We start from the raw sequence: 24,505 nt of genomic DNA, 5'->3' as shown, positions 1-24,505 counted from the left end.
GCTGGACATGACTGAGCACACACACACATGCTGTTAAGAGATGGGTTGTGAATCTGGAAGTTGAAATCACATCCAGGTGTGGCACTTATTAAGGCAGAAAGCTGGACTCGGAAACAGGCACCCAAACCTTCAGTGAAGGTGGGGGAGTGACTAAGTCCTCTACTCATAGACACGAGAAAGGCAGAACACACTATACTTTCACAGGAGTGTGAGAGAGGAAAGACGTGGTTAGAAAACTGCAGGGAAGAATCAGAAGAATATAGGGCCATCTCCTGCTTTGGTCCCCAAAAGAAGTATAAGGCAGAACAGAATCCATGTGAGGAGAAGGAAGAAGGTCAAAGGGAATTTGCCCAGCTGTGATTGGCTGTTCCATCCGCTCTTGCCCTTTACAAAATCATCCCACTTCTCTACCAGCAGAGTTAAAATTCTGGTTTCCCCAACTAGCTGTTTGACCTTGGAAAATCAGCTAATATATAAATTACCGCAAACTTTCCTAAAAGGATAGGTACAAAGACGGTCATCAGAGCATGGTCTGCGATGGAGCGGGGATGGAGGCCAACCCAGCAGCCATCATTAGGAGACAAATGAACGGCAGGAATGTGTACAGAAGAATGCAGTGGTGGAGCTAGAAGGAGCAAACAATTTCAGGAAACTGAAAGTATAAATGCTCATGACAATAATACATATTTTACAAAGGTGTAAGTATATTTAAGTGCATTTATGGAGCACATTATGCTAGTGCCATAGTGTTAGGAGGGATGAAGGGATACAGGCATAAGGAACAGGATAAAGGGAAAGAATGAATTAAAATGTAAAGGCAGGAGCTCCCCTGGTGGAGGTTAAGAATCCACCTTCCAAGGCAGGGGACATGGGTTTGATCCCAAGTAGGGCAAGTAAGATCCCACATGCCCCAGGGCAACTAAGCCTGTGTGCTGCAAGAGAAGCCCGCAAATCATAACCAGAGAAAGTCCAGAAACCACAACAAAGAGCTCACATACAGCCAAAATTTTAAAAAAGAAAAAAAATGTAAATGTAGAAATAAAGACAACACAAAAAGTCATGAAGTCACCAACTCTATGATTCCATTTATATGAAATATCCAGAATAGGTAAATCTGCAGAGACAGAAAGCAGATTGGAGGTGGTGGGGTAACAAGAGAGCGGGATGTAGGGAATGATTGATTAATAGCTATTGGGGTTTCCTCTTGAGGTGAAAAAATATTTTGTAACCAGATAGAGGGGATTGCACAACACTGTAAATCTAAATGCAACTGAATTGTTGACTTGAAAATGGTTAATTTAATGCTATGTGAATTTCACCTCAGTTGAAATAATTGTTTTCTTTTTGAAGTATAATTGATTTACAAAGTTGTGCTAGTTGCTGGTGTATTAGCAAAATCATTCAGTCATATATATTCATATGTGTATTTTTTCTGATGTTCCTTTCAATATTCTTATGGTTTTATTTACAGGATATTGAATATGAAATAATTGTTTAAAAATTTAAAGATGGGAGCTTATATACACCATTTCCATTTCCTCCCACTGAAAAGAAGCAAAAATGCTGAATTAAATGTAGTTTGTAAAAAAATCTCATTAAATCAAGGAGTAAGGAAATGTCTAGTGAAAGTATTAAGAGAAATACAAAAAGAAATGTAAGCTCTGGAGGATATAAGCTTCTTTCCCCTCAAAAGGGCCAAGAACAGCTAAGACACTTTAGAAGAAAAAAGATAAGGTGTAAGAACTTGTCCTAAAAAACGGCAATATTTATTAGAAAGCCGTAATAATCACAGCAGTGGAATATTGAACAGACAAATAAACCAGAGAAAAATAAACAAGGAAATGTGTGTGACAAGATGGTACTAAAAGTCAGTGGGGACAGTGATTGATACATGGTATCATTGATACATGATACATTGATAGAGGACAACCCACCATCACATAAAAAATTAAGTCTGACCTTACTGACTTGCTACTGAGTATAGTAAAATTACTACCAGGAAGTTTATTACTGCTAAACTTACGGCTAAAATTATTTATTACTGATTTCCCCTGCTAAATCTCAACCTGACTTCTTACCAACACAAAACTCAATTCTAAATCAATTAAACACAAGCAAAAGGTAGAGCTTCAAAGATTTTTAAGAACCAATATAGAACATCTTTATAACTTTTGGTAGAGAAAGTTTTCTTAAAAGAGGCAAAAAGCAAAGCACTAGCCATAAAGGAAAACCTCTATAAACTAGACTACATTGAAATTAAGAATTTCTAATACCATAGAGTGAAAAGCCAAGTTGCAAAGTGGGAAAAGAATTTTGCAACATATACAACTGCCAAAGAAGTATTAGTAGTAGTCAGAATTTTTTTTTAAAAAAGGAACAAATAACCTGGCAATTCACAAGAGGAGCTCCATACACAAATGGCCAATATATACATTGGAAAAGGTGCTCAACCTCATTAGAAATCAGAAAAATGCACATAAAAACCACAGCAAGATACAACAGCACTGCCTCCCAACACAAAACACGCATTTTCACAAAATATTGGAAGCACTGGGGAAGATGGAGACCAGCTGGAATTCTCAGTCACTGTTAATGGAAGTGTAAACTGGCACAATCATTTTGGAGAAAAGTTGGCCATTATGAAGGAAAGTTGAGGGTGTACAGATCCTATGACTCAGCAATTCTTCCCAATGGCTTCAAAATAAAAGTTAACCAAAAGCCCATCAAAAGTAGAATGGATCAATAAATTCTGGGATATTCATACAACGAAACACTACACAACGATGAGAATAAATGAATTACAGCTTCACACAGTAAAATGGGTGAATTATATCCACATAATGCTGAGCAGCAGAAGAAAAACACACACATATACATGCATACATTCAAACTTGAAAAAAGCTGAAGTACGTCTTTAGGGAGGCATGAGCTATGCTTGTGCTATGATTAGTTGCTCAGTCTTGTCTGACTCTTTGTGACCACATGGACTGTAGCCCACCAGGCTTCTCTGTCCATGGGGATTCTCCAGGCACGAATATTTGAGTGAGTTGCCATGCCCTCTTCCAGGGGATCTTCCCAATCCAGGGACAGAACCCAGGTCTCCAGGATTGCAGGTGGATTCTTTACTGTCAGAGTCACCAGGGGGGCCCAAGAATATTGGAGGCATACATAGCAAAAATGTTCAAGGAAATGATGACCATAAAAGTCAAAGCGGTAATTATATTTTGAAGAATAAAGAGAGTGAAGTTCAGGGTGGGTTGGAGGGTCTTTGGAGGAAGTTGGTGATGTTCTTTACTTAGTGATAGTTGCACAAATGTTTACTTTTTCATTTGAACAGTACATACATGTTATATTTACTTTTGTATTTCGGAACAAAAAAGATTAAAAAAGACAAATGAGTTCATTACCAATTGGCTATTTCCACCATGAATAAACAATGAATTCCAGGTTGCAGGGGTACTTGAAATTACTGTGCCCATTCAGGGGACTCTAGGTCATTGATATGCAGGGTTTTTTTCCGGTTTTTTGGAGGGGGGAGTTGGTGCATGGAAGGTCAATTCTGCGGGAAAAAAATCATGATAGCCTCCCTTTTCCCCATTCAAAACAAAAATAAATTTAATAAGGCACATGGAAAAATATGTATATTCTAGGTTCCCACAATATTGCATAGAAAATGCCAATGAAAAAACTGATTTTTTAGTTACTATTAGTTGTTTTCTGGGCATATTTGTGAATTGGCAGCATAGAGAACCCTTTCTAGTCTCTCATTACTTACTTTTGCATAGTTTAGCTCAAATCTTCTTGGTAAATTATAATTGTCTAGGGAACTACTAGAGCTGTTTTCAAAAATGATGTCCAGGTTTTACATATATAAAGACTTTTAGGTGATTCTACAGCCAAGGTTAAGAATCACTACAGCTCTTTGAAATTCACAGATGATATATTTTATCCTCAAAGTATTCATACCTAAGGTAGGTATGGCATCCCCACCTCAACGGGGCAAACCATGGCTTAGACAAGCACTTTGCCCAAAAGTCACATCAAATTAATGACACAGTGAAAGCCATCCAACAACACATTTACTCCAATTGTTAAGTGCCTATTGTGGGACAGGCATGGCATCGGGCAATGAGGAGAGAGAGAAGACTCCTACGTGTCTCTGGGCTTAACTGCACACCTCCCTGAGCATCTCTTGCTCTACCTGTGCTGGGCAATATAGAGCTATATAGTGCAGGGAACTATATTCAATATTCTGTAATAAACTATAATGGAAAAGAATGTGAAAAAGAATGTGTATATATGTGTGTGTTTGTGTAAAACTGAATCACTTTGCTGGACAGCAAAAGTCAATACAACTTTATAAACCTACCGTGGGTGTGCGTGCATGCTAAATTGCTTCAGTGGTGTCCGACTCTGTGTGACCCTATGGACTGCAGCCTACCACGTTTCTCTGTCCATGGGGATTCTCCAGGAGAGAATACTGGAGTGGGTTGCCGTGCCCTCTTCCAGGGGATCTTCCTAACCCAGGGATCAAACCCACATCTCTTCAAGTCTCCTGCATTGGCAGGTAGATTCTTTATCACTAGAGCCACCTGGGAAGCCTAAATTAACTATACCTCGAGAAAATAAAATTTTTTTAAAAGTCTGAGTTTGAGATGAGTCAAAGGCCATATTGGGAAGCTGGATGGACACACACAGCCCTGGTCTAAGCCTTTCCTGGTTGAAGATAATTACTATGTAATCTACTTCCTTAAAAACTGGACCTCCATGGCTGATTCATGTCAATGTATGGCAAAAACCACTACAATATTGTAAAGTGATTAGCCTCCAACTAATAAAAATAAATGAAAAAAAAATAAAAGCAATAAAAAAAACCTGGACCTATAATATCAGCATTCTTTATAAATTAATTTATAGAGATGAATGTAGAGTAGATGAAAAAAGAGTATGAGACGAAATACACTGGATACTAGGTGTATCCAGTGTACCACAGATTCAGAAGCAAGATTCGTCTTCCAGTTATTTAAACATACTCCTGGAGCAAAGCTGTGGTTGGGAGGCTAGGCAGCATTGAGCATTATAAACTCAGCAGAATATTTTCTGAAAATGTTATGAGGATGAGTGACCACTCGAGAGAGACTTTAAAGACATGATGTGGGACACTTGGCAGAACGTCACCATAAAATGGTAACATCAGTGTTTCTATTCATGTAAAAATTCAGGACATAAAATAACCTTTATTGCGATATCCTCCGTCTCCATGGGACGCAGACGTCGTGTTGATTGTTCGTAGTTTTCCAGGTGATATCTTCCAGGCTGCTTCCTGTTTATAGTTTTTGGCTGCTGCATTCCGAATGGAAAAGAACACAAGTTGAAGTGCTACGAAAAAACTGAGGTTTTACTGAACATTAACTCACAAAGTTGCTGCTCCATTTAGAGTCTAAGAAAAAGAAGTAAAGTGAATGGCATATTTTAATTATTTCTTTGGCATCCCCCCACTCCGCCCCAAAGCAAACAATAATAAAAAAGTGTTATGCACTCATTGTAAATCTAATTCACAAACTTTTTAAGAAAAATGAAAATATGAAGATGTGATATTCGCAAATGATGGAAGTTAAAATGCTGAGCACCAAACTAGGCTCTGGCTATTCCTTCTCTACTTTTCTGGATGAATAGACCCAGGTAATAAAAAAAGTGTGTGTCATGGCAAAAGGCAAGCAGGCTAACTTAGGTTAAACGAGTCTACTTGTTAGGCCATCAGCCTTGTAAATGTTCCAACAGTACATTTTTGGTCACCCTCTGAATTACGAGGATTTTGAGTCTGATACACTCACATAAATCAGACAAGTCTACATGTCACCAGAAGATCCATGGTGGAATGAGAAAAAGCATAAAGATCTAGGATTTCTTTGCTCAAACATGTATCATATTTCATGTGTGCTCAGTCACTCAGTCATGTCCGACTCTTCGCGACCCCATGGACTGTTACCAGCCAGTCTCCTCTGTCCATGCAATTTTTCAGGCAAGAATCCTGGAGTGGGTTGCCATTTCCTCCTCTGGGGGAACCTCCCAACCCAGGGATCGAACCCACGTCACTCGCATCTCTTGCACTGTTGTGCTATGCTTAGCTGCTCAGTCATGACCGACTCTTTGGGACCTCATGGACTGTAGCCCATCAGGCTCCTCTGTCCATGGGGATTCTCTAGGCAAGAATACTGGAGTGGGTTGCCATGCCCTCCCCCAGGGTTATCTTTCCAACCCAGGGATTGAACCCAGGTCTCCCGCATTCCAGATTATTTACCATATGAGCCACCAGGGAAGCCCGAAAGACACAGATGGAGGAGCTGAGGGGTGAACCCAGGGCCTTGTACATGTGAAGCATGTACTCTACCTCTGAGCTACACCCCCTTGCACTGGCAGGCAGATTCTTCACCACTGCACCACCTGGGAAGCCCATATTATTTCATAAGGAGATCTATAAGCACTGTAGAATGATCTAGTCTTTCTCAGATATTACAGCTTTATTGTTCTGAGCCAAAGTACCAAAGCATCCAAAATATGGAAGATGTCAGCTAAGGCTAGACAATCTTCCTAAACTTAAACTCGAATTAGGTCATGACTAGAAGCTTTTGTTATTCTCTAATTTTGAATTTAATTTCACACAGAGAGAGACAAATGGTTGAAGAGAAGGTAGAAGATCCAGCTCTGTTAACCTCTAAGTCATAAAATATATAAGCTCAAAATTTGTCCCAGAAATCTTGTAAGCAACTATTTTAACATAAATAACTATCTGTAGCACTTATAGAGACTATCAGAGCTAAATAGTTATACACTTCAAAACTATCAAATAAGCTATAAAACAAAAGATTCTATAATTGCAAAACATGTTTTTGGCTTTGGAACATTAGGTTTAGCTTTTTTGATCAATCTGTTGAGTTCTATTATGAGAATCATGCATGACCTCAAATAACCAGCAATTTAATCCCAACAGGATAACGCCATCCAGTTTACATCCATTAGTGTATCAACCACATTTCCCTGGTAGCTCAGATGGTAAAGAATCTGACTGCGATGCAGGAGACCTGGGTTCAATCTCTGAGTTGGTAAGATCACCTGGAGAAGGGGATGGCTACTCATTCCAGTATTCTTGCCTGGAGAATCCTATGGACACAGGGGCCTGGAGGGCTACAGTCCACAGGGTTGCAAAGAGTTGGACACGACTGAGTGATTAACACTTTCACTTTAGGGCTTCACTGGTGGCTCAGATCATAATCAAACTAATTAAATAACAAACGCTAGGCTACATGCCAATCAATACACAGATTAAAAAGCCACTGAGAAGAACTAGCAACGGTTCTGTCACACAGAAATTGCTGAATGCATTTTAAACTTAAAAAAGAAAGAGAGAAAAAAAGAGAATGTTCACAACATTTTTAGTTTTGTTTTTCTTCTCAGAGTCCTCGCAGATAACCTCACAGGGGATGGGATAGAGCCACTAACTATCCTTTCAGCTGAATATTTTCCCCACACAAGACCTGTCTACATCTGTACTTATATTCGCTGTCTTCCAGAGTCTTAACTTCTATAGTAGTATCGGCCCCAGAGGTCCAAAAGGGATGACTTCATGTTCTTCACAAACCTAAGGAGAGGGGTGGGAGGAGGAGACGTGTTGACAGAGATTTGAGTCCGAATCTCACAGATGTAATTTGAAGAGACTCTGGCACTAGAAAGTCACTAATTCTCCATGGAGATTTGGCAGCCAAAACCACTTAGCTCTAAGCTTTTACAGAATACATAGCTTCTTAAGCACTCTCAAGAAGGAGTTTCCATTCGCCTTCTTTTCAAACACACAGCTTTTTTTCTCTCCATTTCTAAAAGTTTGTCATTTGTGGTTTGGCGCGTCGGCAGTTGATGAATGGCCCCAAAAGACATCAGAAGTCCAGTCTGGTTTCAATAACCCCAAAGATATTGGAAGCATCTAAAGGGGATCCTTTTTTCCTTCCAACCTTCACTCAGTTCAACTTTTCATGCACCTCTCTTCTCATGCAAAAGACTCCTCAGAATCCCCTCACTCTGCACACTTAACCTTCTCTGTCCCCTCTGCTGAGGTCATCTCCCTCCACTCATCCCCATGTCTCTGAAAGATGATCTAATAATTTCTTTGGGAAACTATCACCCTAAAGGTGACAAGGTTGGTTCTCACCAAATGCCTGAGTTTTGCCTGAGTTTCCTACTGCCTCAAATGTAGATGCTCTGTGATGTGTTCCTATCTTGGTGTCCATGTCCGCACAAGACCACACAGAAGCATCTCAGACTTTGTCACTCCAGTATCTACAAGCATGAGTGGTAGTTCCTTCTCAGACAAAAAAAAAAAAAATCACACCTGCTTACCAAAATAACTCAACAGAGAGTAAGAAAATAACTCCAGGAAAGCAGAAGAAATCAAGTCTAAGACAGCCCAGTGCTTGTCTTAAGTATTTTTAGCAGTTTTAAACACACTGTGAAGAAAAATTTAATGCAGAATGACTTCCTGTGAAGGCTCTCCAAGCCTCAACTCCTTCCTGTCAGGAGACTGCATGTCCATTTTTGTTTGGTTACACAAATGGTAGATATATTCACATATTCTCTAATAGTAAATGAATAGTTATTAACTTGTAACTAATTTTAGACAAACTCCTTTCTACATTACTCTTATGAAATAGGCATATTAATTTTAAAAATTTCTTCAGAATTTTTCAGACACAGCTTTCACAAAAGTGGTGTAATCTAGTCCCATTAGTTTAAGTATTATCTAATGACCAATGGCTCTTAAATTTACATCTCCAAGGGTGACCTCTCTTCTTGCATGTCAATAAATATCTCAAAATTATCATGTGCAAAATATACTCTTGATTTCCACCTCAACAGCAACCTACTCGTTTCTCAGCTTCCCTGTTTCAATTATTGACTCCGCCATCTACTCAGTACTCAAGCCAATAACCTAGGATTCATCCTTGAGTCTTCTTTCTCCCTCCTCATTTCCATTCAATCCATCAGCAAGCCTCCATCAGCTCCATCCAAAAAAATGTACACTGAGTTTCATAACTTCTCACAAGGTCCACTGCAACCAAAACAAATTCTAACCATCTCCATTTCTTGCTATGCCATTATAATGACCTCTTTACTGATCCATCTGTTCTACTCTTGTTCCCAGTGACAACTCTCCCCTCAGTAGTTAGAGTGATCCTTTAAACATATAAACAAAATCATATGCGTCCCTACTTTAAACCCTCCAATGGTTTCCTATTGCTTGTCAGTAGAATCCAAACTCTCTCCCTGGCTTACAGGACCTGCAATCCTTGTTCTTTACCCACCTGCCAATGGAGGAGACGTAAGAGATGAAGGTTTGATCCTTGGATTGGGAAGATTCCTTGGAGGAGGAAATGGCAACCCCCTCCAGTATTCTTGCCTGGAAAATCCCATGGATAGAGGAGCCTAGCAGGTTACAATCCATTGGGTTGCAGGGAGTTGGACACAACCAAAGCAACTTTTAGCACTAAATCCTTGCTCCTAGTTCACTTTATCTCTCCCTACCTTAGGCATCAGCCATAGTGTCCCTCTGTTATTTGAACACACGAAATTAATTCCCACTTTAGGGTCACAGCATCTGCTAGTTCTCCGCCCGAAATGATCTGGCCCCTTTCCTAGGCCTCTGCAGAAGAGGTACTGACTCTTCATTCAGGTCTCAGCTCCAACACCAGCTCTTCAGAGGGAACTTCTGGAGAATGACTACCCTGCTCTGAGGACACTAGTCACTCTCTAACACCTTCTTTAATTTTCTTCCCACAGGGAAATGATCTCATCTTTTTACTTTTTATCATCTGACTCCTGCCTAAAGAGAGCAAACCCTGTGATGACAAAGATCCTGCCTGCCTTGCTCAGAGCTACATCGACAGGCCTTGACACAATGCATAGGGCAGTTTCTAAGTCTGGAAACACAAGCTAATATATAATACTTGTAACATTCCATGTAAAACATGAAAAGTAATATCAACAACAATATCAAGTGTTTCCAGGCTTTACAGAGATATGAGTAAATATTTGTGTAATGGATTAACAAACTGGTTCAGGAGTCACAGACTCGGGTTTTAATTCTGACTATTGTTGTTTAGTCACTCAGTCGTGTCCCCCTCTTTTGCAACCCCATGGACTGTAGCACACCAGACTCCTCTGTCCATGGAATTTCCAAGAAGAATATCAGGAGTAGGTTGCTATTTCCTTTTCCAGGGGATCAGCCTGCCCCCGGAATGGAACCCGCATCTCCTGCATTGCAGGCGGATTCTTTACCACTGAGCCACCAGGGAAGACCCAATTCTGGCTCTGTCACTCACCAATCTTATGACCCTAAAACAACATGCAAATAAAACTATTCATCTAGAAAATAATATAGGTAATGTAATGTAATATATTAAATGAATCAAAAGACATAATGCATCAAAAAGCAAGTTTTAAACTGAAAAATATAATATAGTTAAAGGTATTATAAGAATATGATACATGAGTTTTATTTTGTATTATTTTTATATAAAGCTTGGGGTAGACAACCTCTCTGTTTCCTTTTGAATTGAACATGAGCTGTCCCTCTTGGGATAATCTTTTGATGATTTATAAAGATAAACCTTATATATTTCTTTATTGATTCTAAGCCTATAAGGTTTGTTGTAGAAACAGGTAGTAATTTTTCTTCACATGTGTGCTCACTCAGTCATGTCTGACTCTTTGCGACCCCCCGGACTGTAGCCCACCAGGCTCTTCTGTCCATGGGATTCTCCAGGCAAGAATACTGGAGTGGGTTGCCATGCCCTCCTCCAGGGAATCTTCCTAATCCTGGGATCGCACCCACGTCTCAAGTCTCCTGCATTGGCAGGTGGGTTCTTTACCACAGCGCCACCTGGGAAGCCCCTTTTCCTCACATAGGTTACAAGTGAAGCTGACAATTTCTTCTAATTGCACCCATTTTAAATCATCCATCCTCAGGATGGTCCCTTATTCACAGCTCCCGTAACAAGCAAAACACTTACGACTCCAGTGTGCTTCTTACAGGATTCAAACGGAAGAGTACCTTCTCCAGTTCGCCAGCTGTCCTCACCAATCTCATCACTCAAGAGAAATTCATTCAGCTTTTGAACACTACAAGAGGCAAAGGAGCACACGATACGGGTTAAAAATAAAACCACCACCAAAGAAGTTCTACCTAAGTAAACAAACTTTCCCCCCAACCATTTCCATGGTAAGCAAGTCAGCTCTAAGTATCATTTTTCAAGACCCACTGGGAATTCAGCTAGGGAATGCCAGGGACTGATGTCCTCATGGGACTTGGGCCTTTTAGTGCTTAAAATGGAAGAATCTTAGAAAAACCAGAACCTAAATGCAACCAAATCACTCTTGCACTTTTTTTTTTGCAACTGTATTTCTTGTCAAAGACAACAGAAGGACTGCAGAGGAACTTGAAACAAGGTGGTTAAAAATAATAATACCAACAAAGGAAGTATCATTATTCTAATTTTAAAAGTGAGGGGGGAAAAGGTACAGAGAAGTAAGGAAAAGCATGTAGTATATAACACAGAGATCAAGGGTCCACACCCACTATACAGCCTTGCATAAGCACTGCTTATATATTGCCCATATTCCAGCAACCTGCATAGACAGGGCCCTCTCCCCAAAATGTCAGCCAAGATCAGTGGTATCAGCATCATCTGGGAGCTTCCTCAAAACAGAGAATCTCAGCCCCCCACCCCCCAGACCTCCTGAAGCAAAATTTGTATTTTAATTGGATCCAGAGACGCTTCATAAGCATGATACAGTTTAAGAAGCCCTGCTCTAGAAGAGGAGTTCACAAACATCCTTTACTGTGTTCTCCAGAGGCTGGACACAAGACCCCTTGCCCCATCGACCCCACCTACTCTAAATTTCTCAAACCAGCAACACAGCATCAGAGTAAAAAGAAAGAATCAAAGAAAACGATAACATAATTTGAAAACACCCCTCCATCAATAAAATGATATACGAAAGAAAAGTCAGTGAACTTCAAGGATGAGAAATGCTCCTTTTAACATGCTAGGATGCTAACAGTAGACAAACCGGCTTGGTACAGGCAGCATCACCTATAGAGGAAAAACTGCTATTGGTAGGAAACCAGAAAACATATACTTGAAACAAGAGATTTCTTCTTTATTTTTCACTTTATTTTATTTCACTTTATTATATTTCTACTTTATTTTTCAAGTGCCCCCAGGGAGGTCTCAGTAGTTTGTTTTTGTGACAGACTAATGCAATGAAGAAAAGTATCTGTATGTATAACTGAATTACTGCGCTATATAGCAGTTATTAAAAAAGGGTGACGCCCTGGTGGCTCAGATGATAAAGAATCTGCTTGCAATGCAGGAGACACAAGAGACAATACAAAATTTAAAAAGACAATATAATACAAAATTTAAAAAGACAGATAATAAAAGAGAAAAGAAAAGTAAATTTAATTCAGTTTGTTGCCCATGAACTTTAAGTCCTGTAGCCTTGCATGCCATAGAAACTGCATACTTTCTTTGGAAACATGAAGGTAAATAAAACCCACTGGGGCAGTCTATCTATTAACTTCTAAATTTCATTTACAGAAAACAAATAATTAAAAAAAAAATTTTTTTTAACTGACGCAGGGGCTTCCCTGTAGCTCAGCTGGTAAAGAATCTGCTTGCAATGCAGGAGACCCTGGTTCAACTCCTGGGTCAGGAAGATCCTCTGGAGAAGGGACAGGCTACCCACTCTAGTATTCTTGGGCTTCCCTGGTGTCTAAGACAGTAAAGAATCCATCTGCAATGTGGGAGACTGCATTTGATCCCTGCGTTGGGAAGATCCCTTGGAGGAGGGCATGGCAATTAATCCTAGGATTCTTGCCTGGAGAATCCCCATGAACAGAGGAGCCTGGCGGGCTGCAGCCCATGGGTCACAAAGAGTCGGACTTGACTGAGTGAGTAAGCACAGAGGGCTTCCCTGGTGGCTCAGCGGTAAAAAGACTCAGGTTCGATCCCTGGGTCAGGAAGATCCCCTGGAGGAAGAAATGGCAACCCACTCCTGTACCCTTGCCTGGGAAATCCCAGGACAGGGGAGCCTGGCAGGCTACAGTCCACGGGGTTGCAAAGAGTCAGACACAACTTAGCAATGAAACAACAACAACAATAGTTGATTTACAATATCGTGTTAGTTTCAGGTGTACAACACAGGAATCGAGATATATATATCTGAATCCATCTAAATATATTTATATATCTATACACACATATACTTCTTTTTAGATTCCTTTCCCCTGTAGTTTATTACAAAGTATTATGTATAGTTCCCTGTGCTATACAGTAGGCCCTTATTGGTTATCTATTTTATATATATCAGTAGTGGTGTGTACATGTTAATTTCATATGAGAGATAATTTTTAACTTAGGTTTAGTTGACACAATATTATATAAGTTACAGGTGTACAGTAAAGTGGCTCACAGTTTTTAAAGGTTATACTCCATTTATAGTTACAAAACACTGGCTATATTACCTGTGTTATACAATACATCTTTTGTAGTTTATTTTATACATAAGAGTTTGGACCTCTTAATGCCCTATGCCTTTGTAGCCCCTCCCTCCTTCCCTTTTCCCAATTGCAATTAAGATACTATAGAGAACCACTAGCTCTCTATATATCTGTGAACCTCTTTTTTGTTATATTCATAACTTTGTTGTATTGGGTTGTCCAAAACATTTGTTCAGGCTTTTCCGGAACATCTTGAGGAAAAACTTGAACTAATGTTCTGGCCAACCCAATATTTTTTAGATGTCACTAAAAAGAAATGTTTAAGGAAAGCTTTGACTGAATAATATTCCATTGCATTTATATGCTGTATTTAGTTTATTCATCTGTTGATGGACATTTGGGTTGTTTCACTTTTTGGCTATTGTGATTAATGCTGCTATGAAGATGAGTGTACAGACATCTATTCAAGTCCCTGCTTTCAATTCTTTTGGGTATACACCCAAAACTGGAATTGCTAGATCATATGGTAATTCTATGTTTAATTTTTTGAGCATCTGCCATACTTTTTTTCCATGGTTCTGGAATTCTTGACTCAAATATATTTGAATTATGACAACATGGATAATAAACCTTGAAAACATTATGCTAAATAAGATAAGCCAGGCACACACACAAAAAAACAAAAATTGCTTAATTCCACTTATATGAGGTAGCTAGAATACACAGATTTCATAGAGACAGAACGTCAGTGGTGGTCGCCAGGGCCTGGGAAGAGAGGTACAAGGGGAGTTATTGTTTAGTGATTATAGAGTTTCAATCTGAGAAAATGGAAAAGTTCTGGAGATGGACTGTGGTAGTGTTTACATGACCGTGTGAATGACACGACAGTCTGAAGGCCACTGAACTGTCACGTAAGGTGGTTTAAATGATAAACTGTATGCTGTATATATATTACTGATATTTTAAAAATAATTTCAGAACCCCCCCAAAAAAAGAGAGAGTTTTGGGTTTTGCACTCTCTTTAAGTCTTTCCCAGCAAAGCCTGATCACACAGACTTGAAAGACGTGTAGAAATGCCTTATCAAACAGCGCTCCTTTCTTTACTTTTGTAGACTTTGTCATTCTGTTCTAATATCTTGAAGAGATTGGATTTTAAGGAGCATGGCTTTATCAATCAAAGGAAAACCTTTGAAACAACCTCACACTATGTCTCTGTATACAAAGTACACAGCTGAGTTCGTGTGTCTTTATAACTTTAAGTCCAGTAGCCCCTGGCACACATTACTCAATGAATGCTTGTTGAATCAATCAAAGAAGGTATAAACCAATGATTCAGACATTCAAGTAAGATCAGTTGACTCAATTTTCCATTTCTAGCAGACATACAAATCTTACTGAAGCTTTTATGAAATTAACGAGCCCCATTCTGGCTGAGGGTCTTCGCAGGTGGCTCAGAGGTAGAGTCTGCCTCCAATGCAGGAGACAGGGGTTTGATCTCTGGATTGGGAAGATCCCCTGGAGAAGGAAATGACAATCCACTCCGGTATTCTTGCCTGGGAAATCCCATGGACAGAAGAACCTGGCAGGCTACAGTCCATGGGGTCATGAAAGAGTCGGACATGACTTTGAGACTAAACAACAACAATTCTTGCTGAACGTAAGGAAGCAATGCTCCAGTGTGACTGGAGCATGGGTAGAACCGTCTTTCCTTTTCATGAGATCCCACTTTGGATCTCCACTGAGTGAACCTCAGAGGACCCAACACTAGCACTTTTCTGAACCTCCCTCTCCATTTCCCCTCCCTTGTCCCCATTATTCCAGGCTCTCTGGCTAAGGGTCCCCTGAACGGCTATTTTGTTTGTTTTGTTACTGTCTATGTCTCCCACTAGACTGTGAAGTCTTTAAAACAAGAAGATTTTCATCTTCAGAATCTAGCCCAGTGCCAAAAATATAACATAGCAATTCCTCAAGAAATGCCTGGTGAATGAATAAATAGATAATACAACAAGCATTTCCTGTTCATATGAGGGCCTTTTAGAACTCACAGAGGCAAAACAATTATGGAAAATGCATGAATCCTGACCAAGGGTGAAGTAACTGCCACCACGCGTGGCCAGAGTCGTATTTTTACAATGCAAATCTGTTCAAACAGTCCTCGCCTTAAAATAACAAATGGCCACCCTGCACTTTTCAGCATCATTGGCATCCTCTCTCTGCTCACTGGGATTTTATTCTCCAGCTTTATCCCCTATTGCTTGCCATGTCAGGACCTTTCTCCCACTACATGCAATTAAGTTTAGTCCCTGGAAGGTACTGACTAGACTATCTCCCTTCTCTCTTGACAAGCTTCAGTGAACATTATATATGGCCCATGGCATAGTGTATAGTGCTCTATCACGGAATTATGCACCATGGTATAACCAGCTTCCCTGCCCAGTTTCTCCAGCTAGACTGTGGACTCCTGTGGATCTCACTTCATCGTTCATCGCTGCCATCCCCAGTGTTTAGCAAGATACCTAAACCACTTAATAATTGAATGTGGACCCACAGAAAGACACTTCTCTGAAGCATGGAATGGAATTTAGTAAAATAGTAGCACGTCAGTAAAACGGAGATTTGTTCAATATTTAATATATTTAGGCAATATGCTGGACATTTTTCATGTATCATCTCATTTAATTCTCCCAACTTCCATAAGCAGGAGGCCTTATGATGCTCATCTGATAAGTGAGGAACCTGAGCCACAGAGGTACCAAATAACACGCCTGTAGTTGAACAGTGCTTGCGGTTGAACAGGTGCTATGCAGGTATTGCAAGCAGGTACATTTGATCCCAACCAATTTCCTATCCTGCCTCCCTCACCTTTATTGTTCAACGTTTGACTAATTTCTTATTTGACTAGGTAATTCATAAAAGTATTTAAGGTTTTTAAAAAGATTTTTTTGATATGAATCGTTTCTAAAGTCTTTATTGAATTTGCTACAACATTGCTTCTGTTGTTTATGCTCTGGTTTTTTGGCCACCTGGCATGTGGAATCTGAGCTCCCCAACCACAGATCTAATTTCCAACCCTGACATTGGAAGGTGAAGTCTTAACCACTGGACTACCAGGGAAGTCCGCGTATTTAAATTTATGTTACCCATGGTATTTTTTTCACTTTTTAAATCTGGGTGCTTAGATACAGTTTGAGTACGTTGGGGCTTCCCAGGTGGCATTCCTGGTAAAGAATCCACCTGCCAATGCAAGAGACTCAAGAGATGTGGGTTCAATCCCCTGGAGGGGAAAATGGCAACCCACTCCAGTATTCTTGTCTGGGAAATCCCATGGACAGAGGATGGTGAACTATAGTCTGTGAGGTCACAGAGTCAGACATGACTGAGCATACATACACACAGGAGAATCTCGGACAGGTACTATGTTTGGGGGGAATAACTGTTATTTTTACTGGCAGTTACATGTTTTTCTTATGTGAACCATGAAAGTTTTGTAAGTGCAGACCAAGTCAACCTGTAAGCATGCTCTATGACAAATATCACTAACAATTTATTTGATTGAAGATAATCACAGTAGACTAGCCAAATATACTTTCCTTTGGGAGGTACATGAGAGAAAGGACACAAAGTTATCTTCCAACAAAGCAAGGGATTCGTTTTACACATTTTTTCCTTGGCAAATGACATCTTTGGACATAGATACTGCATTATACTTCAAATACCAGAAACCTAAACTCAAATTATTTATAAAGGATACAACATAGCAACTGACATTTTCCTCCAGAAAAGCAATTTACATTAACTATTTTCTTACAAAGAAACCAAAAAGAACAAGAAAGGCAAGCATCCAGAAAAAAATCACTCTTATTCAAGTATTTTAATATTTAAGAAATTAGTGACTTTCCTACTTTTTCTTCACTTCTTTCCCTCCATTTTGCAAATGCAGACTGGAACATATCATCATAAAAGGTGGAAAGAACTCAAATGATGTGGAACGCTGCAGTTAAGAAGTGATAATCTGAATCTTTAATTGCCTCTTTCTTCCATTTTATTATGTATGTATAAGGTCCCACCCACTGAGCACCACAAACAATTGTATCTAACAAGCTAAATATTTTTAAAAGAAAGCATAGAATTTTCTTGAGGCAACACATCTCCCATGGCACAGAATTTTCCTATAGCAGAGAAGTTTACACGTCTCTTACATGCACATGTTGCATCCCATTCTAACCCTCCAAATTTCAGAATATATCTGAATGTAGCAAATAACTTGGACTTCTACAGTCCTGAGAAGCAGTTTCAAAATCAGCTAACCAAAGTCTCCAATTATAAACAGGCTGCTTCAACTCGCTGTGGGCCAACTGGCATTCAAGACTGGTCATGGGATCCCAGGCGCAGAGGAAAATGCCGAGCCCAGTCCACACTGGGAAAAATGCTCATCTGGGTTCCGAGAACCAGCACACAGTGGGAAAAAGCACTGGCCTCTTCTGTTGACTGGTCATTTCCCTAGGACCCACAAATCAACCACTGAAATTCACTTTAGAGAAGCAAGGTTTTATAAGCTGAGTCCATTTGGCCTATGGCTTGGGAAATCTGGAGCTGAGCCCTGAAAACAGACTGGTCTTTATCAAACTGGCAAATGCCTATTCCCTGGAACATACAGAAGAGAGAGTGCAATGCAGAAATACACAGGGATTATGATCCACTCTCAGTTTCACTAGGATTCACTACAGCAGGATTGTATCCTGTGGACTTGGGGAAACCCACACCTCTAGATTAATTAGTTTTTTTTTCATAGTAACATAGTTAAAGTCCTTTCACTGCTTGCAACCTGGCAATCTCCTGATTTCAGAGGAGTCATCTATTATTAGTTATCAACTGTTTTCTATCTTTACTTGTAGCACAAAGTCAAATTCAATTAAGAAGGCAGCAATGAGAGGGGCAACTATTAAATGGAGAAAATGAAAATAAGAACCAAAATAGCAGACTCTGGCCATTTATCAGTTTTACTGTTTGAAGTGGCTTCTCTTCCAGGGCACTGCCTAATTTGGAAGTGGTGCTACAGAAATCAGTCACTGATCCGTACAAGTGTTTCAGAAGGCAGAACAATGAGCAAAGAAAATGAGGGCAGATGAGTCCAGAGGGCCTGAGCTTTAAATGCTGAACTGCTCCAGAGTCTGTTACAAATGACATATCTTACAGAATAGGATTGTAATGATCATGATATGAATTAGTGTAACCAATCAGAATTTGCTTTATAATAAGATAAGGTGCGGCAGTATAGTCATGAGCATAGCTGCTTCCAAGCAGATGTTTAGTTCAGTTCAGTCGCTCAGTCATGTCCAACTCTTTGCAACCCCATGGACTGCAGCACACCAGGCCTCCCTGTCCATCACCAACTCCTGGAGTTAACTCAACTCCTGTCCATCGAGTTGGTGATGCCATCCAACCATCTCATCCTCTGTCATCCCCTTCTCCTCCCTTCAATCTTTCCCAGCATCCAGATCTTTTCCAATGAGTCAGTTCTTTTATGAGGTGGCTAAAGTATTGGAGTTTCAGCTTCAACATCAGTCCTTCCAATGAATAATCAGGATTGATTTCCTTTACAATGGACTGGGTGAATCTCCTTGCAGTCCAAGGGACTTCTCCAACACCACAGTTCAAAAGCATCAATTCTTCGGCACTCAGCTTTCTTTATAGTTCAACTCTCACACCCATACATGACTACTGGAAAAACCATAGCCTTGACTAGACGGACCTTTGTTGGCAAGGTGATGTCTCTGTTTTCTAATATGCTGTCTAGGTTGGTCATAACTTTTCTTCCAAGGAGCAAGTGTCTTTTAATTTCAAGGCTGCAGTCACCATCTGCAGTGATTTTGGAGCCCCCCAAAATAAAGTCTGTCACTGTTTCCACTGTTTTCCCATCTATTTGCCATGAAGTGATGGGACCAGATGCCATGATCTTAGTTTTCTGAATGTTGAGTTTTAAGCCAACTTCTTCACTCTCCTCTTTCACTTTCATCAAGAGGCTTTTTAGTTCTTTGCATTCTGCCATAAGGGTGGTGTCATCTGTGTATCTGAGGTTATTGACATTTCTCCCAGCAATGTTGATTCCAGCTGGTGCTTCATCCAGCTCAGCATTTCTCATGATGTACTCTGCATATAAGTTAAATAAACAGAATGATAATATACAGCCTTGACGTAATCCTTTCCCTATTTGGAACAAATCTATTGTTCCATGTCCAGTTCTAACTGTTGCTTCCCAACCTGCATACAGATTTCTCAAGGGCAGGTCAGGTGGTCTGGTATTACCATCACTTTCAGAATTTTCCACAGTTTGTTGTGATCCATACAGTCAAAGGCTTTGGCATAGTCAATAAAGCAAAAGTAGATGTTTTTCTGGAACTATCTTGCTTTTCCGATGATCCAACAAATGTTGGCAATTTGATCTCTGGTTCCTCTGCCTTTTCTAAATCCAGCTTGAACATTTGGAAGTTCACAGTTCACGTACTTTTGAAACCTGGCTTGCAGAATTTTGAGCATTACTTTGCTAGCGTGTGAGATGAATGGAATTGTGTGGTAGTTTGAGCATTCTTTGGCATTGCCTTTCTTAAGGATTGGAATGAAAACTGACCTTTTCCAGTCCTGTGGCCACTGCTGAGTTTTCCAAATTTGCTGGTATATTGAGTGCAGCACCTCCACAGCATCATCTTTCCAGATTTGAAAGAGCTCAACTGGAATTCCATCACCTCCACTAGCTTTGTTTGTAATGATGCTTCCTAAGATCCACTTGATTTCACATTCCAGGATGTCTGACTCTAGGTGAGTGATCACACCATCGTGATTATCTGAGTTGTGAAGATCTTTTTTGTATAGTTCTATGTATTCTTGCCGCCTCTCCTTAATATCTTCTGCTTCTGTTAGGTCCATACAATTTCTCTCCTTTATTGTGCCCATCTTTGCATGAAATGTTCCCTTGGTAGCTCTAATTTTCTTGAAGAGATCTCTAGTCTTTCCCATTCTGTTGTTTTCCTCTATTTCTGTGCACTGATCGCTGAGGAAGGCTTTCTTATGTCTCTATGCTATTCTTTGGAACTCGGCATTCAAATGGGTATATCTTTGATTTTTCCTTTGATTTTTGCTTCTCTTCTTTTCTAAGCTATTTGTAAAGCCTCCTTCTGATCTTTTCTTTGGGGATGGTCTTGATCCCTGTCTCCTGTACAATGTCATGAACCTCCATCCATAGTTCTTCAGGCACTCTGTCTATCAGATCTAATCCTTTCAATCTATTTCTCACTTCCATTGTATAATCATAAGGGATTTGATTTAGGTCATACCTGAATGGTCCAGTGGTTTTCCCTACTTTCTTAAATTTAAGTCTGAATTTGGCAATAAGGAGTTCATGATCTGAGCCACAGTCAGCTCCTGGTCTTGTTTTTGCTGACTACATAGAGCTTCTCCATCTTTGGCTGCAAATAATATAATCAGTCTGATTTCAGTGTTGACCATCTGGTGATAACCATATGTAGAGTCTTCTCTTGTGTTGTTGGAAGAGGATGTTTGCTACGACCAGTGCATTCTCTTGGCAAAACTGTTATTAGCCTTTGCCCTGCTTCATTCTGTACTCCATGGCCAAATTTTTCTGTTACTCCAGGTGTTTCTTGACTCCCTACTTTTACATTCCAGTCCCCTATAATGAAAAGGACATCTTTTTTGGGTGTTAGTTCTAGAAGGTCTTGTAGGTCTTCATAGAACCGTTCAACTTCAGCTTCTTCAGCATTACTGGTTGGGGAATAGACTTGGATTGCTGTGATATTGAATGACTTCTCTTGGAAACAAACAGAGATCATTCTGTTGTTTTTGAGATTGCCTCGAACTTCATTTTGGACTCTTTTGTTGACTATGATGGTTACTCCATTTCTTCTAAGGGATTCTTGCCCACAGTAGTAGATATAATGATCATCTGAGTTAAGTTCACCCATCTACCCAAGCATTTACCTTGGTTCACTTCCCACACAATGCAGTGAGCTAACCATGGGGCTCCCTGTTGACTCAGATGGTAAAAGAATCTGTCTGCAGTACAGGAGACCTGGGTTCGATCCCTGGGCCAGGAAGATTCACTGGAGAAGGGAATGGTTACCTACTCCAGTATTCTTACCTGGAGAATTCCATGAACAGTATGGACAGAGGAGTCTGACAGGTTACAATCCATGGGGGTCACAAAGAGTCAGACACGGCTGAGCAACTAACACAAGTTATACACATCATAATGATATTTTGTATTAAGTCATTAAGTCACTATATACTATTGCCTAAAACTGGAGCCTCTGTTATTTTGAATATTTAATACTAGTTTTCCCAATAATACATAAACATTGGGAAATTTACTCATTTTTAAAGGTCTTATGATAGATACTCCACATTACTAACAGTGGCAACACTACACTTAGTATAGTTAAGGCTTCAATTTTCCAATTTCACTTCTGCATTGCAACATCTTGGGTTTTTTTCAAAGGCCAGATATAAATATGATAAATACTGTTTATGAAACACGCTGAGGTTTTATAAGGTTTATAAAATTTCATAACAAAAGCAAAATACTATCTTAAGAATACCTATCAAATATAGGAGACTAAAGCACAGACAGTGTAGTATAACATGGTTTTCTAACATATGCATTATATAAAACAAGTAAAAATGGTGGGGAAATGGTTACTATCAGGTCACATCTTTTTATAGCTGTGCATTATGGGACATTGTGAGTCGAAGGTGAGGTCCACACTGATCAGAAACACTATAAAAGTATAGTTAAAGTGAACAAAACACTGCAGTCATTTCTACAAATTCTTCTCATTTGCAGAGACTGTGAGTCTGGAATTTTATTTATTTTTTCTTTGCCAAACTAAACAAAAATAAAACAGAAAATATGAGTTGATGTGAACATTATCACTGTTGGTAAAAATATAAACTGGCCCAGCTTTGCTGGAAAACATTATGGCCATACTCATTAAAAAAAATCTTAAAAACTTGTTACATCTTTTGACCTATCTCTCCTTTAATGGAAAACCACATGGCCATACTCATTAAGCACCTTAAGAAGATGCACACTATCAGAATGAGTGTTGGCACTTATAGAAGTCTGACTTTAGAAAATAACCAGAGAAAAGTTTAAAGATAAAGAGATGCTTCTCTCAAATGTTATTTATGTTAGGGTGAAAACAGAAACATTCTAAATGTTCAATGAAGTGGTAGCCGTTAAGTAAATTCAAATACTTCCAAATAGTGGAATATCACGTAGCCAGTAAATATCATGCATATGATCTTAATGAGGGAAAAAATAACCAAAAAATACAAAATTTTTATTTTAGAATAATTATTTTTACATGAAATAAGGGACTGAAAGGTCTCATAGCAAAGTTGTAAGAAGTTATCTCTGATACCAAGTGATCTCTGGGCAGTGATTAAGATGTTCTTTTTATACATTTTCTAACTTACTACCATGAGCATGTGGGCTTTCAAGGTGGTGCTAGTGGTAAAGAACCTGCCTTTTAATGCAGGAGATGTAAGAGATGCAGGTTCAATCCCTGGGTCAGGAAGATTCCCTGGAATAAGGCATAGCAACCCACTTCAGTAATTTTGCCCAGATAATCCTGTGGTCAAAGGAGCCTGCCAGGCTACAGTCTGTGGGGTCGCAAAGAGTCGGACACAACAGAAGTGCCTAAACCACAGCCAACATGAGCAAGTAGTATTTCTGTAATCAAGCAAAAACACACCAGACATCCCAGCACATACCTGATGATGGCTTTGACTGCAAACCTGACGACGGTGGACAGCAGGAAGAGAGGGGTGACCAGGATGTGGAAGAGAGACAGCGAAGCAAAGGCCTCTGCAGGCTTGAGGTTGTTCCCGCTGGCATACGCGTGGGTCACAAACGTCTGTGCAAAGAAAGCGTTTTAGAGAAAGCTGGGGAAAGTGTCACAAATACTTATGCTAAATTTTACAAACCAAACAGTTTCTTCTATGCCAGCAGGTCCACTGCAACTCTGAAAAATACTATGACTTCATCCAAATTACTCCCTAAGAAAACAACACTCGAGTACTTAAGTACTAAAATACTAGAGTACTTAATGGTCTACATTAGTTCTAACAGTAAACTTGCGAAAAGGGCAAAACAGATCCTAAAGATCAGAAAACTGACTTCTGTCAAATTACTGAAAAGGGGGAATAACTATGAGAGAATCCAGAGTTCTTAACACCTGGTCAGGCTCTTTCCAACCAGTACTAAATTTTTTGAGAAAGAAAAAAGAAAATTCCATTGTTTGGGGGTCCCTATTGTGACTGTTTCCTAAAATCGCCAACACCAGTATCCAAGGCAAACTTACATTTCTAAATGTAGTACTAGTTCCTGGGTTTGTCCTTTTCTTTTGAAATGTAATCATTTAACATATTTGGGTTGTTGATCTAGTACAATCCTGTTGTAAAAATGACCAGGAATCAGGTCATGGATGTTAGAACAGTAAGTTCTCAGCCTCTGTTAATTTTGTTCCCCGGGCACATTTGGCAGTGTCTGGGAATATTTTTGATGGTACTAACGGCATTTAATAAGTGGAAGCCAGAGATGCTGCTAGACATCCTAATGCAGAGCCACAAAGAATTAATTATTGAGCCCAAAGTTCCATAGTGCCATGGTTGAGAAACCCCAGATTAGAACCATCACAGTGGGGACAGCAAAAAGGTGGTAATACATGTTACCACCCACACATGCTTATTCCTAAGTCATTTCTAAACACTGAATTGGTTCCATTTATAAAGGTAAGAAAACATGTCTTACAGCCAGAACAGCTGCTATAGGAATTGCCGCGTTCATGAAGACTGTGGAAAGAAAGCAAAGGCATTAGTGTCATTGAACTGTGAAACCTCTTCAGGAGCTTTAATTAATCATTATTATTTTAACTTTCC

General features: G+C 39.7%; 1 protein-coding gene across 4 annotated transcripts in view; it reads right to left on the bottom strand.

Annotated features, from left to right (window-relative positions):
• The window catches only part of ABCC9 (ATP binding cassette subfamily C member 9), a 148,540-nt gene that overhangs the window by 88,812 nt on the left and 35,223 nt on the right, over positions 1-24,505 (bottom strand). For all 4 annotated transcript variants that reach the window (XM_065940510.1, XM_065940526.1, XM_065940518.1 and 1 more), the window contains 4 exons: positions 24,378-24,418; positions 23,339-23,481; positions 11,061-11,169; positions 5,236-5,343 (listed from right to left, as the gene is read on the bottom strand). In XM_065940510.1, coding sequence (XP_065796582.1) covers positions 5,236-5,343; positions 11,061-11,169; positions 23,339-23,481; positions 24,378-24,418 — 401 coding nt within the window. The remainder of the gene's footprint in view (positions 1-5,235; positions 5,344-11,060; positions 11,170-23,338; positions 23,482-24,377; positions 24,419-24,505) is intronic.

The sequence above is a fragment of the Muntiacus reevesi genome, chromosome 1 (genome assembly GCF_963930625.1).
Source record: "Muntiacus reevesi chromosome 1, mMunRee1.1, whole genome shotgun sequence".
Lineage (NCBI taxonomy): Eukaryota > Metazoa > Chordata > Mammalia > Artiodactyla > Cervidae > Muntiacus > Muntiacus reevesi.
Note: the sequence above shows the minus strand (reverse complement) of the source record. Positions and strands in the feature narration are given on the sequence as shown.